The 18857-nt window shown below is 45.8% G+C and overlaps 1 protein-coding gene across 1 annotated transcript in view; it reads left to right on the top strand.

Moving 5' to 3' along the window:
* LOC111148524 (zinc finger FYVE-type containing 26) overlaps window positions 1-17790 on the top strand; it is a 63382-nt gene extending 45592 nt beyond the window's left edge. The window contains exons 32-42 of the mRNA XM_022505150.1: window positions 331-551; window positions 3594-3741; window positions 3999-4208; window positions 4696-4914; window positions 8549-8746; window positions 9434-9633; window positions 10648-10789; window positions 11080-11139; window positions 12311-12493; window positions 13078-13122; window positions 15730-17790. Coding sequence (XP_022360858.1) covers window positions 331-551; window positions 3594-3741; window positions 3999-4208; window positions 4696-4914; window positions 8549-8746; window positions 9434-9633; window positions 10648-10789; window positions 11080-11139; window positions 12311-12493; window positions 13078-13122; window positions 15730-15933 — 1830 coding nt within the window. The 3' untranslated portion in view covers window positions 15934-17790. The remainder of the gene's footprint in view (window positions 1-330; window positions 552-3593; window positions 3742-3998; window positions 4209-4695; window positions 4915-8548; window positions 8747-9433; window positions 9634-10647; window positions 10790-11079; window positions 11140-12310; window positions 12494-13077; window positions 13123-15729) is intronic.
* The last annotated feature ends 1067 nt before the right edge of the window (window positions 17791-18857 follow it).

Genomic DNA, 18857 nt, shown 5'->3' with positions numbered 1-18857 from the left:
CAAGGGAGCTGTCACAGTCCAAGCCAGCAATGAGGAGGACCTGCACTAGTGGGAAAAAGGAGGGAACATGTGGACATTGCCAAGAAGTAGGTAACGCACAAACACAGCTGCCTTCTTCTCAGTGTGGTGACAGAAGCTAGCAGTGCCACTTAGAGCATCTGAAAATTGTTTAGTTTCACTCCTGCTTTGCCATGGAAGTTTCGCTCCCGCTTCCAGTGTATTTCAAGCCTGGTGAGCTGAGAAGAGTAACTCCTACCATCCAGTGATATTTGAAGAATGCTCTGGTCTCTGAGCTCACTGTGTGTGTCTCTCTTCTTCCACCCTGGCCAGTCCCCCAGTGCGTCCCTGTGCATCGCCATCCTGAACCTGCATCGGGACAGCATTGCCTGTGGCCACCAGCTGATCGAGCACTGCTGCAGGCTGTCCCAGGGCCTCACCAACCCCGAGGTGGATGCAGGGCTGCTCACAGACATCATGAAGCAGCTGCTCTTCAGTGCCAAGATGATGTTCGTCAAGGCTGGCCGGAGCCAGGACCTTGCTCTTTGTGACAGGTGAATGGGAGTGGCTCACTCTTCTTACACTCAGTTATCATTTCTGTCTGGCTTCTCCTCCTGCCCCCACGATGAGTTCCCACATCACCATCCTCTCTCGGTAGATGCACTGAAAATGTTTGACATCTCAGTTTGATGACGGTAAAATGCCACCAGATCACAAGTGGTCTTCCTTACCCTACCTTGACAGCCTGTGTCCTCTTTCCCTGGGAAGGTCCTCAAAGCAGATTGTTCTCTAGCTCTACCCAGTCAGAAAGAAAGTCAAAGCTTTGCTTAATTTGTAATTAAAATCAATTTAGGGGAGCACCTTTAGTCTCTGTGGAGCTTTCTGCTTTTGGAGAAAAATGTGTCCTCCCTAAATGTCCAGTGCTTATTAGCCTTGGCTGGAACTCTACCCCAGTCTTGACCAAATCCAGACTATGGCCTCAGAAGTTCTGGGTAACAGATCTGTGAAGCGCACTGGGGGCTTGTCTGTCCCAGTGTCACAGATCTGAGTCATAAAGTACAGGTATCTGTGGAAAAGGTATGATTAGGCCCCCGAGCCCTGTATAACCTGCTCTGCCTCCATTCATTAACTGAGGGTTGACACTCCCAGTTCCCAGCTTATCCACCCAGAGGCGTGACTCATGTTGTCTGTTCTCAGTGCTCAGTCCTAGCCAGATTTAGAGCAGAGATAATTTTCTTTGAAGTGTAAGTGCCTCAGGCACTTGTTCAGAGCGTTTGCCTACAGACTCTCCAGACAGCAGAGTGAGCGAGCGCAGTGAATCTCATCTGTACTACTTCCTAGCTCTGTAACCTTAGACAAGTCTGTTAACTGCCCTGGGCCTCAGTTTCCTTCTCTGTACAATGGGAATATTAGTAATACTTATAGGGCACTTAGGAGGATAAAATGAGAGTATCCCTATAAAGGGCTAAGAATTGAGTCTTTATGCTCCAGAAATGCTAGTTTTATTATTTTCATTAACAAAACCAGAAGATTGGGAAAGGCAGAGGGAGGTGGAACAGGAAATGGAAGGAAGTATAAGGCAGTGAATTTCACTCTTTCATATGAAGAGACAATAGATTCTACATCATTTTTCAAGTTAATAATTGAAGAAATGGGTATATGTTAAAGTTTTTCACTTTTTAAATTTTTTTAAAAGATTTTATTTATTTACGTGAGGGCGAGAGAGAAATTGAGGGCACACAGAGGGAGAGGGAGAAGCAGTGCCAGTAAGCAGAGAGCCCAACCTGGGGCCACCACATCCCAGGACCCTGGGATCATGACCTAAGCCGAAGGCAGATACTTAACCGACTGAGCCACCTGATGCCCCAAATAAGGTTTTTTAAAATAACCAAAGAACCAAAAATCTACCAATTTACCAGAAATGGAGAAGAGGAGAAAAGAACAAAAACCACTCCATATAGCAAAAAGTAGAATGTCAGACAAAAATTAAAATATATCTAAATATATCTCAAATACCAGTAATGTAAATGAGTTAAAATCTTATTAAAAGAAAAAAGTATTCAAATAGGGGGATAAAACAAATTTAACATCAACTCCTGTACTTCCTTCAAAATCAAATATATGTGGACGAAATATCCACTCTAGGCTGTGGACAACAGAAATTCAGAAAGTGCTTACTTTGGTAGGATCCTCACCCCCGGATGCTGTGCACTTCTCTTGACAGTGTACAGCAGTGGTTTCGAATTACACATTCTTTTTCCCCAATTCTGGATTCACACACCCATTCTAGAGGATTACTTCCTTCATGCGGGTTTGCTAATGGTGGTGGCTTCACGCTCATGTGATTTGCAGAGTATTTTTTCATTGTTTTTAACTCCTACTTCCTTCCAGTAGACATATAAATAAATTAAATGTTTAAAAACAGAACCCACATTACCTGCTAAAAACATACAATACATTGTGATACCAAATTCGTTTTTATAACACAGACTCTCCCTTACCCCAGTCGCACTAAGTTGAAAATGTCTCATGTACTGAATTCCTTTCCAGGGAAATTGGTGAATAAGTCAGAATCCACAGATTCTTTGACTAGATTATAACAAATGTTGCATAATATATTTACTGTGTAATATATGTTGTATAATATATACAGTTATATTCATTGAGTGTAGGACTGTTTCAGGCAGTACTGGACAGAATGAACCAGTTTTTTGGGTTCTCTGTTGCTATAAGATTTTTGCAATCACCAGGTATCAGGAGTAAGATCAAAGGTGGCAGTGGTAATGGGCTGTAGCAAGAACCCATTCTTAGCACAGGAAGACAGTGTCCAGTCCAGGAGAATAGAATCAAGTGATTGCCCAGCAGCACCTCCAGGCAGTGGTACTGATGTAATCTCTATACTGACTAGGTGTGCAGGCCGTGGAGGTAGTCTCTGTGCTCTCTCCCAAGCAGACAGGGTTCTAAAGAACCAAAAAGCCAGTGGGTCATTGCGAGCATCCCTATTTAGGGTATTATATGTAATATTTAATGAGTACCTCCAAAATTCTAGACTTAATCCTAAGCCCTTTTACTTGAGCTGTTTCATTTTATCCTTAAAATTCTCTCTTATGATATCCATTTTACAGATGAGTAAATTGAGGCAGAGAAGTTAACTAAGTTGCCTAGGGTCATAGGGCTGCTGAGTGATGGAGTTGAACCCAGAGTCTGACTCCAAAGCCTTCTCTCACAGTGTTCATGTACCCCTCAATTCTCCTTTTCACATTGGAATTGAAGTAGAAAACTTGTAAGCATGGGTGTCTGAGTGGCTCAGGTTTGAAACGACTGCCTTCAGCTCAGGTCATGATCCCAGGGTCTTGAGATCGAGCCCTGCATCAGGCTCCTTGCTCAGTGGGAAACCTGCTTTACCCTCTCCCTCTCCCTCTGCCTGCTGCTCTCCCTGCTTGTGCTCTTTCTCACACTCACTCTCTCTCTCTTTCTCTCTCTCTCTCTGTCAAATAAATAAAAAAAAAAAAAAAGAAAAAGAAAACTTGTAAACAGCAACTATTTTTATTAAGACTGTGTGGAGCCTCATTGCCTCGCCTCTTCCCTCTCTGTAGCTACATCAGCAAGGTGGATGTGCTGAATATCTTAGTTGCTGCTTCCTATCGCCACGTGCCTCCTCTGGACCAGATCCTGCAGCCGGCTGCAGTAACCAGGCTAAGGAACCAGCTTTTGGAAGCTGAGTACTACCAACTGGGTGTTGAGGTGAGACAAAGCTTCCTTCTGCCCAATTGTAATGAGCTGCCTTTTCCTAGCCTTGCAAGTGAGTATCATCATAATCTCCCAGTTGCCCTCAGCCATGGGGAAATAACTAGGGCATTACAAGTTTGCCATTTGGCAGTATTGGCAAGTGGGGTGATGGGGAAGGAAGACGATTGGCAACAATGGGAAAGAATAGGTCTTTGGGACTTTCAGGTCTGGATTTAGGTACTTCTCACTAAAAGGAGCAGTTTTTCTTCCAGATATCCACAAAGACTGGCCTCGATCCCACTGGAGCATGGCATGCTTGGGGCATGGCCTGCCTCAAAGCTGGGAACCTCACTGCTGCACGGGAGAAGTTCAGTCGCTGTCTGAAGCCTCCCTTTGACCTCAATCAGCTGAGTCATGGCTCAAGACTGGTACAGGATGTGGTTGAGTACCTGGAGTCCACAGTGAGGCCACTCCTATCCTTGGTAAGAACATAGCAGGGGAGGGTCAGTTCAGGGAGGAAGAAGGCCCAAGGAGCAGTAATGACCTGGGAAAAGGATCAGCTGCCACTCAGCTTATAGTGGCAGTCCTGGCTCAGAACTGCTAGGTTTAGATTTTGTTCTTTCCATTATGCATAATTAGGTAGTAACTATATATGGTTAGATAAGTAATACAAAGTCAATTTTTAAAAAAAGCGAACTACATAAAAGTATTTTTAAAAATGATAAAAATGACATTTAATTGCATTCTCAGACTCAAATAATGTTTAGATTTTGGTGAATTCTCTATGTTTTTGAATGAAACATGGTATCATAATACAGAGAATTTTGCATCCTGCCTGTTTTTCTGCCCTTTAAACTGTATTGTAAGGCAACTTCCATGTTCCTAAATATTCTTTGAAAGCAATATTTTCAGAAGCTGCTGAGAATTTACTGAGTTCTATTTTTCTTTTGCACTCTCCTTTCCTGTCAGCAAGATGATGATTACTTTGCCACCTTGAAAGAACTGGAAGCTACCCTTCGGACCCAGAGCCTCTCTCTGGAGGTGATTCCTGAAGGGAAGATCATGAACAACACCTACTACCAAGAATGCCTCTTCTACCTGCATAACTACAGCACCAACCTGGCCATCATCAGCTTCTACATGAGGCACAACTGCCTGCGGGAAGCCTTGCTCCACCTCCTCAACAAGGTGGGACACACAAACCTACCTCTCAAAGCGTGAGACCTACTTTGCCCATCTGGATTGGCCCACTCAGCTCTAAGGGCGGTGGTTGGGGAGGTGGGTCGATAAACCCCCTGAAACGTAACACAGTGTTGAGCTATGAGACCATCTCTGGCAGAGTCAGGTCAAAATGGAAAATTCTGTCCACCCAAATTACGATTTAATATATGGGCAGTAAGTCTTAAATTGGATCCAGTTTGCTCTTCTGATTGGCAATGACAGATTTTATCCCTTCTCCCAAAACATACAGCAGAATCAGATTGTAGTTGAGAGCATGGTCTCTGGAATGAGATGGTTGGTATAAGTGGTGTGACCTTGACCAAACTGCTTTACCTCTCTGTTTCTATACACTTCCCACCTGCCCTGGGACTGTGTCCCACTGCTGACTTAGCTGCTGATCCTCTCAAGAGTTGTTACACCCATGATCCTCTATTTGGGCCCCAAATATCTAATGGAAGGAGAGTATGCTGTCCTTTTTTCTCTCTGACATCCTCTGCCCTCCTCCCACAGGAGACAAAGGCACCTCTGAAGTGCATTATTTCTTTGTAGCCATTGTTAAGCAAAGTCAGGATTCTGTTTCACCATCACATTTTGGCATTCCTTTTTTATCAGAATGTTCCATGAATACTTTCTGAGGAATTGGCTGATCTTTACCAAATTTCATAGGAAATTAAAAGAGTTCAATACTTTAATTTAAATCTGCTGCCCCAATTCGAAATGGCAGCCAATGAAAGTTTACAAATGGACATATCTTCTAGGATTGCTCCAAGTGAAGTCAACTGTTCACAGTCATGGTAACCATACCCCTACAGGGTAACTACTAACCAAGTTTTAAGAATAAAGTAAGAGTTATTTTACTTAGAGTTTAACTGCTAATTTTTTCCTTTTCCTCAGTTTCTAAATGAGTTTTGGGGTAAAGCTGCTTCTCCCAAGCACAGACTGAGAGTGGAGATAACCAATTCTGTTTCTTCAAACTGTCGAGTAGTCCAGAGAGTTAAGCAGCTTACTTACTTATCTTGGTAGAAGCTGACAACAGCATTACCCTGCATTACATTTGTCAGAGCAGAGGGAAAGAAGCCTTCTTTTTATCTCCTATAATCACTGTTACCCTTGAACTGAAATATCTTAGTTTTCAAGCAGGTGGGGAACAACAGAAAAGCACATTGTGAAAACCACAACTGAATGGCTAGAGCCTGGAAGGTGTTCTTTTGCAAGCCTCAGTTCACCCCTTTCCCTGTCACGCTGCCCCAGAGTGAGCTTTCTGAAACATAACACGTGTTATTTACATTCTTCGTAGTTCGTGTTATTCTCCTCTCTGAAAGACCCTCAGGAGATCTCCATGGCCACATGATGAAGTCCAAATTTCCTAACATGCATATAGGACCCACCAAGATCAGGCCCCCTTATTTCTCCTGTTTATTTTCACCACAGGGCCTATATATGCCCTACATTCCAGACTTACCAAATTATTTAAATTTTCCTGATTGTACCTTACCCTCTCTGACCTCCATGAACCTGCTTGTGCTATACCGCCTAACCTAGAATACCCTGGCCCTCTTTGTTTCCTTGGAAAACTCCCATTTTTCCTTTCAAACTCTCTCTGTTGAGCATTCGTAGACTGCACAAGCAACATTAGGTACCTCTTCCTCTATACCACCACTGTATTGAGCATACAGGTCTGTTACTGCACTTATTAGGCTTTGCAACTGTTTGTTTACAACTGTGTCATCCCTTCTGCACCAAGAAAGCTTATATTTTACTTCTCTGTGTCTTCCAATGCCAGACCCAGAACCAGTTAGGAATGAGTGAGTGAGTAGGTAAATAGATGAAATGGAAGTGTTTAGCATATTGCTCTTCTGAGAAATTTCACCTTCTCTATGGAGCTGATTCACCTGCCTTTTAAAGTCTGTCCTAAAAGTTTTAGATTAGATCTGGGTTTCTGAGTTAGGAATAGCCAGAATCTGTGAAAACTCAGAATTCCTCTAGTTCTAAGCAGCTTGTATCCAGTGCTACAAGGCCAGCCTGGTTATAGTAACATGAGTTTATGGCCGTTCTTTACCCTCCATTTGTTATTCATAGTCTAAAGCCTAAATGCCCAGATGATTTTTTTTTTCCTATGACTGTGGAATTCGGGTTTATGATACACGGTCTCTGAACCACGGATGTGCTTCAGAAGGAAGGGGAATAGTATGTGTGCACCTTCCTGAGGAGGCGGTCTATAATATTTATCACTTTCTCGTTTATCCGAGAAATACTTACTAAAAGCCAAGGATTACTGTGGGCACTGTAAAAAAAAAAAAAAAAAGACAAAAATATTTGCTCTCATAAAACTTACATTATAGCAAGGAGACAGACAATAAACAAGGTAAATAATATTTCTAGTATAAGTTCTAAGTAATAAAAAAATAAAGCAGGGGAGAGGGCAGAGATGGATTGGGCAGTTTTAGAAAGGGGAAGGGGACATTCAGTAAAGGCCTAAAGGAGGTGGCATATAGGGCCTTGTGGACAGTGTGAGGGCTTGGACTTTATACTGAGTGAGGAAAACCACTGGAAATTTTTGAGAAGAGGAATAACTTGATGTGACTTAACGTTTTACCAAAATCACACGGGTTGATCGGTTGGCATTAGACAAAAAAGAGGCAGGACAGAAGGTAGGAGACGAGATAGGAGGCTACTGCAATAATGCAGGCAAGTGGTAACGATCACTTGGCCAGGGTGGTACATTGAGGTGGTGAGAAGTGGCCAGATAGATGCAGATTCTGTGTGTATGCCGATGGTAGAGCCAGTAGAATTTGCTCATGAATTCAATATTGGGTGCAGAGGCAGGGGGGACAGATTTGACTTAAGTTTTTAATCTGAACAACTAGAAAAACAAAATTGCCATCTGAGAAAGGAAAGACTACAGAAAGAAGAGATTTGGAAGAAACAATTGAGAGTGTAGTTTTAGGTGTATTAAGTGTACTAGAGGACATTTTGAGTAGGCAGTTGGATATAAGTTGGATACCTACTTCTGGAATTCAGGAAGAATGAACAGGGTGGAAATAGGGATCTAGGCATAATCAGCAAGTAGATTTAAAGCCCTAAAGAAATATAGGAGGAAACAGCAAAGAAGATTGAGAAGGAGTAGCTGGAGAAGCAGAAGGAAAACCTGGAAAGAGTGGTGTCCTAGAAGCCAAATAAAGAAAATTTTTCAAGGGGGAGGAAGCCATCAGCTGTAGCAAAAGCTCTTGATAGTTCTGGTGGAAAACAAGACAGATTTTAGATTTAACAATTTAGAAGTCATTGGGGATGTGAGGGGCAGTTTCAGTGGAGTGGTGGGTGCGAAAGCTAGATAGAATGGGTTTAAGAGACAATCACAGAAGAGAAATCAAAGACAGGGAGTGTAGATGACTTTGTCAAGGAGACTTTCTACTCAGCAAGGAAGAGAAGTGGAGCAGTCACTGGAGTGGCATTCTCAAAGGTGTCTCTGACACTTAAAAAGTTAAGAAGCACCACTATAGAAGGAAGCCTAAGATGTGTGAGTGGAAGGAAATCCAGGGTAGGTCCCGGACTGTGCCAGAAGCAGGCTCAAGACTTGACTTTTTGCCTTGCCCTGTTCTAGGGGAGTCCTCCAGAAGTCTTTATAGAAGGCATTTTCCAGCCAAGCTATAAAAGTGGGAAGCTACACACTTTGGAGAACTTGCTAGAGTCCATTGATCCAACCTTGGAGAGCTGGGGAAAGTACTTGATAGCTGCCTGTCAGCACTTACAGAAGAAGAACTACTACCACATTCTGTATGAGCTGCAGCAGTTTATGAAGGTAATAGCTCCTTCCTGCCCTCTACCTCTGTTGATGACATCCTGCCATGCAGGGAGACTGTGCAAGATGAAGGATCAAGTCCCTGGTCCCTCAGTCCCTGACCTCACTCTTTAACCAACCCTAGAGCAAACCCATGTGGCTCTCTAGCATTGTTGAATAATATTGGGATTTCTATCCCCATCCCAAAGAGGCAAACCTTAACCCCTTCAGAATCCAAGGAACGTGAAAGTGAAAAAGAGTTCTGTGACAATTTTAAGATAAGCATGAGGCATGAATACAGAATTCATAAGGGATGATGGAGAGTGCTTTTAGAGAAGATGTATGAAGGGAGAGGGAACAAGTCTCTCCCAATCTGTCTGAGGGCTACAAACACTAAATCACAGAGAAATTGAATCATTCAAAGCCAAAGTGAGAGCGAAACCAAGCTGAATGGGGAATCAGAAGTATCCTTTTGAAGATCTCTCCTGTGGTGGAATAAAGGCCTTCCCGGGAGCTCAGCCAGTCAGTTTGCTTTAGGATCCCTTGGGCTTAGGAGTAACTCTTACAAAATAGTTGTGCGGCTGGTGATGGAAGTGGGTGCTGGTCTCCAGGTTTCATGAGTGGAAATCAGGTCAGAATTCTCCTCACATCCATGCCCTCTAATATCCCTGATCTCATTTTACCTGAACGTTCATTTTCCTCTTCTAGGATCAAGTCCGGGCCTCCATGACCTGTATCCGGTTCTTCAGTCACAAAGCGAAGACTTACACAGAACTGGGAGAGAAGCTCTCGTGGCTGCTTAAGGCCAAGGACCACCTGAAGATCTACCTCCAAGATACCTCCCGCAGCACCAGAAGGAAGAAGACCACCTTCTTCCAAAAGAAGATGACGGCAGCTGATGTGTCAAGGTAGCCCGAGGCTCAGGGAACAGTTGGAGTGGGCAGAAGGGCTGGAAAGAGTTTCTGCTGGTGATGAAGCTGCTCTCGTCCTTTCCTGAACCCTTGAAGAGAACCACACATCTAAAGGGAATCATTTCTGGGGCGCCTGGGTGGCTCAGTCAGTTAAGCAACTCTGCCTTCAGCTCAGGTCATGATCTCAGGGTCCTGGGATTGAGCCCCGTATGGGGCTCCCTGCTTAGCAGGGAGTCTGCTTCTCCTTCTCCCTCTCCCTCTGTCTGCACACACACACTCTCTCTCTCTCTCAAACAAGTAAGTAAAATCTTTAAAAATAAATAAATAAAGGAAATCATTCCTGAGTGACAGTGGCCAGTACAAGCCTGGAGAGGCTAGAGAGGAGCTCATGGAAGAAGAGAGGGGGTAAGTATTAGGATCAGACCCCTTCTAGTAAGCAGGCAAAAGAGGTCCTGTGAGATGTTGGCCTGCCCCCATCTCATCTTCCTCTCGTGCTCCTCCCTTCTCCCTCGCTGAGCAACATCATGCCGGCCTCCGGGGGGCTCCTCCACACACCAAGCCCTTCCCACCTCTCGGTCTTTATGCTGGCTTATCCGTTCACTCCCTCTGCTTACAACACCACATCTAAAGTAAACACTGCACCCCGCCTTCATCACCTTCGCAGGCCCAGTCGCTAAATATTTAATGTGTTCGTTCATTATTCATCTCACCTTTAGCCGTGAACTCTGTGAGGGCAGGGTTCGTGTCCTTCTTGACCTCTGTTGTCTGCAGCTCGTAGGTGCTTCATTAATACTTACTGATTCAGGGACCAGACTCTCCGGTTCCACGGAGCAGCCTGCCTCTCTGAGACACCTCTGTACAGGGCCCCTGACCACAGTTGTTGTCCTCTCCCTCCATCCCCTCTCTTCCGCCCTTTTCCAATGCCATCTTCTCATGATGTCTCAGCCACCCTGCCCTAGTCCCTCCTGAAGCCACTTATGAGGCTCGACTGTGCGTCTTCTGTCACCGTAGGCACATGAACACACTCCAGCTGCAGATGGAAGTGACCAGGTTCTTACATCGCTGTGAAAGCGCTGGGACCTCTCAGATCACCACCTTGCCTCTGCCAACTCTCTTTGGAAATAACCACATGAAAATGGATGTGGCCTGCAAGGTACAGAGGAACGTTTCAGACATCTGACAGACTGTTCTTATCTTTCAGAAGCTTATCACAGTTGTTATCATCCAGTTAGTATTTCAGTTGTTCATTTGAAGGCGGCCTTCCCACTAGAATGTGAGCCGCAGAAGGCTGGAGATCAAGTCCATTTTGACTACCTTGTATCCCTAGTGCCTGGCACTTAGTAGAGTCTCCACAAATATTTGTTGTAAATGGGAGCCCTCTTTGTTGATAGAGGGGCTACTCTGTAATTATTGCCTCTTTAAGCACATTTCCCTCCTTTTCAGGTCATGCTAGGAGGGAAGAATGTGGAAGACGGTTTTGGAATTGCATTCCGTGTTCTGCAGGTATGACTTGAATCCCTCAAGAGGGATGAAACTGGCCGCAGCTCCATGAGAGCTTATTCTTCAGAAAACTTCTATCCCAAAGGAAGCAGATACACATACACATCATGAATGAAGTCAAGGTGGCTCTTACAGAACTGTGTCCGATTCAGGATTCTAGGGCACTTTGCCAGAAGCCAAGTAGCCAGTGACAAATCCATCAAGAGCTATCAAATAAATACCTGAAACCGGGTCTAGGACAGTTCCGCACAGCCTCTGCTTGTCCTCTTGAGGGGAGCATGACTGGAGGATGTGGCAAGGGGCTGGCGGGGGTCCTGTGCGGTAGGAGGGGCCATCAGCATCAAGGACTGCTCGTCCATCCATCAGCTTAGGAGTTGGCTCAAGGAGTGCCTATTCTGTGCCTGTGGTCAGAGGACACAGGTATGACTGTGGCGCTGGAGCAGAGTCTGGAGAGGGCACTGAAACTGCAAGGGCCAGAGTTTCTCCAGGCCACTCTCCCACCCCACCCCACCCCCTGCCGGGCAGTTCCACAAAGATACCCTAAGGACCCTCACTCTCTGGGCAGGTGGGATCTGGAACGCCTTATGTTTCGAAGACCAGTGGCTTCATGAATGATCAGACTGATTCCTTTCTTTTCCACCTATTTCAGTGTTGGAGACAGCTCTCCACCTCCAGATAGCCCTGGTGGACAGGCCGAGCCACAGCTCCTCTCAGACTTTGTCGAGGATTATCATAGTTCAGGCTTAAAGTGTTTATCTGGTAGTTTCCAGCAAATCAGTCTTTTGGTGAATTGGTCTGTTTCCAGATACTAAGGCATCTCTTGGCAGACACCAAGTATCCACAGCAGCAAATACCAACCCCCAGTACCCCTTTCCTAAGACACAGGTGGCTCCTTAGAAGAAGAACGAACTGGCCTCGGGAATTTGATGAGAATATTTCAGAAAGTGGCACGGCAGTGAGTGAGGTAGACCATGTTAGATAGGGTAACAATATTTATGGTCACTTCCTAAAACGGCCTCATTCCAAAGAGGAACTTTTTGCGTAGTTTTGTGTGTCATATGAGTATTTTCTATGGTGACTGTAGTCAATATGGCTTGTCTACACCAAACCGAGTGGGGGCTCCTACTGCTCGTGTCCCCTGGCCCCCAGCCCCTCGTTCTGTGTTCTCCTCTAGGACTTCCAGCTGGACGCCGCCGCCACCTACTGCAGAGCGGCCCGGCAGCTGGTGGAGAGGGAGAAATACGGCGAAATCCAGCAGTTGCTCAAGTGTGTCAGTGAGTCAGGCATGGCAGCCAGAAGTGACGGGGACACCATCCTCCTCAACTGCTTGGAAGCCTTCAAGAGAATTCCGCCCCAGGTACGCTCCCTCCTGTACCTCTTGGCTCCTCCATCTATTTCATTGTCTTCACATCCCCCTTTTGGTTTTTCTGTTCCCCACAATATACTCATAATGTACTGAAACTCTGCAAGATCCCTTTATTTTTCTGACTCCTGTGTAATAATGGTCTCACCCGAATCAGCCCTTCCCTGGAAAGAAAATATGTGCTTATAACCTCTATACCCGGAAGGTGTCCCTCAATTTCCATGGTCTAACATGGCACCTGTGGACAGACCAATTGGAGCTTCTCCCTGTGATTGTAGAGGAGGTCAGGGTGGGTCTGCAGCTGGCCTTTGAGCATGTTGCCCATGAAACTGTCCCCCTGTGGCTTCTTCATGGAGTAAACAGAGCCACATCCACGTATGAAGGCCAAGGACAGTCCTCTCGGGAGCTTTTCTTCTCGAATTCCCAAACCTAGTGTTAATCATTAGATTTGCTTTGGTGTTCTTATAGCAGAAGTTGAGTTTAAAAAGTAACGAGCGGTCTGAGGCTGGTGGGGCCTCAGCTCCCATGCTGGGAACTCTTCTTTCTCCTCTCACGACTGCTGTTTCTGTTCTGTACAGGAGCTGGAGAGCCTGATCCAGGCAATACACAGCGATGACAATAAGGTGAGCAGAACCGTCTCCAAACCCTGGTCATGTCATGAGCAGCACCTTGGGCTTCCTTTTCACATTTATCCCTTGCTCCCCACAACAGTTCCATTCAACCTGTATCTCCACTTCTTTGTTATCCAGAAGGGGAGCTGGGACCCAGACAGGGGTGCAGAGGGAGAAAATCAGTGGAACACACACAAACAGTGACTTCATGAGCCTTTGCCTTCCCCACTTTTTTCTTTCCATTTTCATGCACAGCTTTCCTCAGAGACCCCTAGGAAATCCTTCATGTCCTTCAGGTTGACTGACCAAATGAAGTTCTCAGAGTGGGTAGGCATTTCCTTATGCTGGAAGGAAAAGGGTACCCTGTACAGGAAGGGAAAAACTCCACCTGGCCCTTGAGCACCAGATACCCATTCGTGTCCCACTCTCCAAGCAGGCTACTTGCCTGAGCTCAGTGAGCTCTTTATCTGTTGAATAGGAAATCAGTGCTTCTGCAAGGAGTGCTGGCCAGAAAAGAAGTACTCCCCACTGCTCCTACTTGTGCCTAGCCACAGGCTGACCCACCCACCATCCGGAGGAAGGCCCACAGGCCAGCAGAGGTATAGGAAAACCAAGCCAGACTGCCCCAGCATCTAGCAGCGGGAAGATCTGGCAGCTGAGGCCCTCATGAAGAAAACTAATGTCAGGCATATGACTTCTTAACATGGCCACAGAGCTGCTCCCTGAGGTAGTATCGCTAATCCCTGGTCTGAATTTGCCAGGCCTTCTTCAGTCGAGGTGCTAGGGAGAATGTGTTCCGAGCATTTCTTCAGTTCTGCGTGCAGCATCCAGATGACCTCACGTGGAAAGGATGGAATTCTGATGTTCTGAATTGTAGAGAAATACTTTTTCAGAATCATAGTGAGAATCCAGCAACCAGACCAGACACCCCTGTTCCCTGAGTCCCAAACTGCAGTCCTTTTCCAAGCCTTCAGTGAGCCTCCCCCTCAATAGGACGGAGGCTGTGTCCCAGGGAAGGACATGCATTGAAATCTCAACAGTTCTTACTTTTTCAGGTCCTTTTCTCTCAACAGCTGTCCTCATGCTCTTAAGTGACCTCAGGCCATATGGTCTTGCCAAAAACCAGCCTTACTCAGTTCCTATTCCAGACTTTCTGGCAAAACACCCTCCTTCTCTAGGTAGGAATTTTGCCTGCCAACTTGTGATACTATGTTTAACTCACATTGGTGTTACGTAGAGCTGAAGGGCTGGGTGAGAGCAAACATCCTGGGGCAGCAGGTAGATACCCAGGCGGCAGGACATGGTCACTTAGTAAGCTTAGAGAATATCCAGCTTCTTCTAGCTTTAACAGCATATCTGTAGTTGAACTTAGGATAGAAAGACTTCAGCAATCAAGACAAAAAAGATGGAAGGTTGAAACATGAAGAGAGAGGAGTCCCTTCCAACCACCAGAAGGGACTGTCAGAGCAGAAAGGCAGCTGCTGGTGGAAGCTCTGAAGCAGCTCATGAGGGCCTTGCTGTTGGCTGACTAGAACACTAGTGCTGACTAGAACACTGGCAAACCAGTGACGTGCTGGTGCGATTGGGGCCAGGGAAGGCATGGACTCTGGTTTCCACTAAGCTGGGGGTTTATAAGATGGAGGGCCTCCAGAGTACAAGAGAGACACCCCTCATACCAAAACTGAGACACCTGTGATCCAAACAGCAAAAGTCAAGTCAACATGGGATTAGACCTTAATTAGACCTTTTCTAATTGTGTGTGCCTGTTCATACCTGAATTTCCAGTTACAAGATTTTAAATTCAGGTCAAAACAGAAAAATAGTGAAAGGGGAACCTGTCTGCTCATGGTAAGGGAGAGATACAGTAGTTCATTCATTCATTCATTCATTCAGTGCGTATTTATTCAATTCCTGCCACATGTCAGGCCAGGCACTAGGCACTGCAAGTACAAGAAGTAGAAAAAGCAGGGACACCTGGGTGGCTCAGTTGGTTGGACGATTGCCTTCGGCTCAGGTCATGATCCCGGGGTCCCAGGATCGAGTCCCGCATCAGGCTCACAGCTCCATGGGGAGTCTGCTTCTCCCTCTGACCTTCTTGCTCATGCTCTCTCTCACTGTCTCTCTCTCAAATAAATAAATAAAATCTTTTAAAAAAAAAAAAAAGGGTAGAAAAAGCAGACACCATTCCTGTCCTCAAGGAGCTTAAGATCTAGCCAAGGAAACAGACATCAATCAAATCATCATCCAAACAACTATAAAATCCTAATTCATGGGCAGTGACAGTGCTGACTGAAGCGAGGAGGAGGCTGGAGAGCCCAGCATGGGCAGGAGGAGGGCCTCAGAAGCAGTAGACGGAGGCCAGACTCCAACCACCTGCCTGCTTGCTTCTTTTTGAAATTCTTGGGTTATTTGTAATCATTATAGAATAACACAGTGTAATAGCTTAATGTCCAGAATATTTAAAGCATTGCTACAGTATACTGAAAGACAAGAACCCAGTCATTAATTCAGTAGGTGAGAAGGGATCCTCCGTCTGCCAAGCACTGGGCCACCACTCTGTTTATTGCTTCGTCATCCATGATAGTTTCTTTCTGGCTGTCTCTTCTGCCCTCTTGCCAGGTTCAGGCCTACTTGACATGTTGTAAACTGCGATCTGCCTACCTGATTGCCGTGAAGCAAGAACACTCACGCGCCACAGCCCTTGTCCAACAGGTGCAGCAGGCTGCCAAGAGCAGCGGGGATGCAGTCGTGCAAGACATCTGTGCCCAGTGGCTTCTGACGAGCCACACCCGGGCTGCCCACGGCTCAGGCTCCAGGAAGTGACCGTGGGCAGCGGGGCCTGAATACTGTGGAACGGGAGAGATAGAGGTGATCTCTGCCTCCTTCCTCCCGTGCAGTGGGACTTTCCTGGCTCTGCCCCAGGTCGGAAAGAGCTGGATCGGACCCTACTTGCCATCTTGGGCAAGGATAGGACCTTTCACGCCACGCAAGTGCCATGTTTCTGTAAAATTATGGAATCTGTGTGTTTGTCTGGAGATGGCCAGTTCTTTCTACCTCAGAGTGAGTGAGTGTGCGTGCACGCTCTTGTGCACTCGTGTTTACGCCGAAGCATTTCTGAACAAACAAAACTCTCCCCCACCAAAAAGAGGCACTTTACTTTAGACTTTTGCCAGTCTGAAAACCTTCCCTGCGTTTTGGTTCTTAACCCGGGTCATCCTGTTTGTACACTGTTCCCTCCGTGTGGAGATGCTCAATAGCTCCTCATAACTAGAAGCATTTTACAGAGAATTCTAGAGCAACACCAAAAGGATTGCCTCTTATTTCTTCCTCCCCCTCCCTCCCCAAATTCAGAGACGGCCTTGGGGCAAGTGCTGCCTGTGGATTAAAACTGGTCCACGGATGTCCTGTCACAAGCACAAGGAGTTACCAGGAGTCTTTGGAAGATAGTCTGAAAAGAAGGATCCTCAGGTGCGGGCGTCTGAGAGCCATGGATGCACACAGTGAGGGGGTCGGAGCCTGACACACCGACAGGCAGAGCACCATTGCGTCCATCCCGCAGGGAAAGGTGAACCTCTCCAAACAAGATGGCAGAGAGGTTGCCAACAAGCACAGAGCTGGCTTCTGTGAACATCCCTGCTGCAAAGAGAGGACACGGTTCCCTCTTCGAGACTGGAGAGAGAAATGGTAGCGAAAATCCTAGGACTAAAAGCTAGACTGCCTATCTGAGTTACAGTCCTGTTTGTGCTCCTTTAAAATGGTTAGGAAACTGCTTTCTCTTCTCTCCTGCTTTTCCACAGTCTCCGCAGGACCACAAGATAAAGATGCAGAGGCTCGAGGGTCGTTGAGAGGGCAGTGCACTTTTTTTTATCTTCACGGAGGGAGTCAAGGGTTGGGCCTGCAGATGAGTCAGAACGAGGGGATGATGAGTAGGTCCTGTCCAGTTGATGGAAGATCAGGTGAAGTACTCCTTTCATATGCATTGGCTTGTGTTCCCACACCAGAACTGATTTAGAAAGGGGCTGTCATCCTCAGTGACGTGGATTTGTACACGAGGGCCCTAAGGAAAGCTCTGCAGCTCTGAGCATCCCACCACCCAGAGCTCAGTCTGTTGATCTCACATTTGCTGCTGAGACAGATAGTAACTGGAAGCCACAGTCAGTATCTCTGGTGCTTAGACCCTATGGATTTCTCTCTGAACCAGGTTTTTTGATAGTAAAAAAACAAATACTGTGGGCATCTGTCACATTCAGGGCTTTGGTTCTATAGAGGGGAGAAAGACTGCAAAGAAAATATTAGACCTCTTCTGCGGGAAGTTTAACGAGTAAAGTGGTTTTTCCTTCTTTGAATCATAGAATCATCTGTCTTCCAGGAAATGTCATTCCATGGCACCTGCTTGCCCTTCTAAGTCTGCCTGCCCTCTGCACTGAACATAAGCACTTTATATGAATGGGTTGCAAATCTCACAGCTCTTAACTTGGGATGTTAAGACCAGATTTTTCTGACTTCTTCCTCTAACTAGTTGAACTATAAATAAAATAGGTAACCACTGACTGGACTGATAATAAGTTGAGGCTAAAGGCCTTTGAGCATCACGCTGTGGTCTCCAGGGGAAAAAAAATACGTGTTGAAGGTTTGATTGTTTTACTGCAAGCAAGTCACAATAAAACGTCTGTCCTACCAGTTTCTTGGCTTCATGACTGCTTTGTGATATCTTGTTCTTACCCTTCCCTTCCTTTTTGCCTTGTGTTCTGTGTGAAGAGAAACCATGGGTGGGGGAGCTCAGAGGGTCTTCGGTTCTTGATCTTTCTTGAAATGATTCCCATCATAACTAATGACTCTTTGGTTAGGATTTATCTCAGATTTCCTGTGTGTTCAAAACTATTCGTGTACTCCCTACCACCAGAAAACTTTTTTGCTTCAGTTGTGGTTGTAGGAGGAGGCATGTTACACATTCATCAGGTAAAAGAAAGTAAGTGAAAAAAGCCCCTCCCATCCCTGTCCCCTCAACCCAGTGCCCTCCAAGAGACCACCAGTGTTACCAGTTTCTAGTGTATAGTTTCAGAGCTATTTTATTATGTGAACTAAACAGCAATGACCAAAATATTCCATGGTGAAAGATATGCCATAATTATTTAACCAGTCTCTTAGATATTTTAGGTCACTGCTGTCTTTTACCACTACAAATTGTGCTGCAGTGAATTATCCTGTCCAGAATCCCCTGGGACAGAGGATATGTGCATCTGGCAGATATTGCCAATTACCTTCCAAAGAGGTCATAGCCGTGAACTCCACCAGCAGTATAGGACAGAGCCTGCTTTCTCACATCCTTTCCATTGAACTTGGTAGCTCTTTGCCAGTCTAATCCATGCAAAATGGTACTCACGTTTTTTTAAAAGCTCATCATTTTTAAAAATCTATATGTCTTTGGGGCGCCTGGGTGGCTCAGTGGGTTGAGCCTCTGCCTTCGGCTCAGGTCATGATCTCAGGGTCCTGGGATCGAGCCCCGCATTGGGCTCTCTGCTCAGCAGGGAGCCTGCTTCCCCCTCTCTCTCTGCCTGCTGCTCTGCCTACTTGTGATCTCTGTCTCTGTGTCAAATAAATAAAATCTTTAAAAAAATAAAAATAAAAATCTATATGTCTTTTTAATATCAACCAAATTGTAAACTTCAAAACCAAGTGCATGGTCTTCGGGGAGAGTAGAACTCAAACTTGACTTAAATTGTTTTCTTGCCACCCTCTTAGAGCAT

This window comes from Enhydra lutris, unplaced genomic scaffold (assembly GCF_002288905.1).
Source record: "Enhydra lutris kenyoni isolate GAN:26980312 unplaced genomic scaffold, ASM228890v2 scaffoldscaffold20, whole genome shotgun sequence".
NCBI classification, from domain to species: domain Eukaryota; kingdom Metazoa; phylum Chordata; class Mammalia; order Carnivora; family Mustelidae; genus Enhydra; species Enhydra lutris.
Note: the sequence above shows the minus strand (reverse complement) of the source record. Positions and strands in the feature narration are given on the sequence as shown.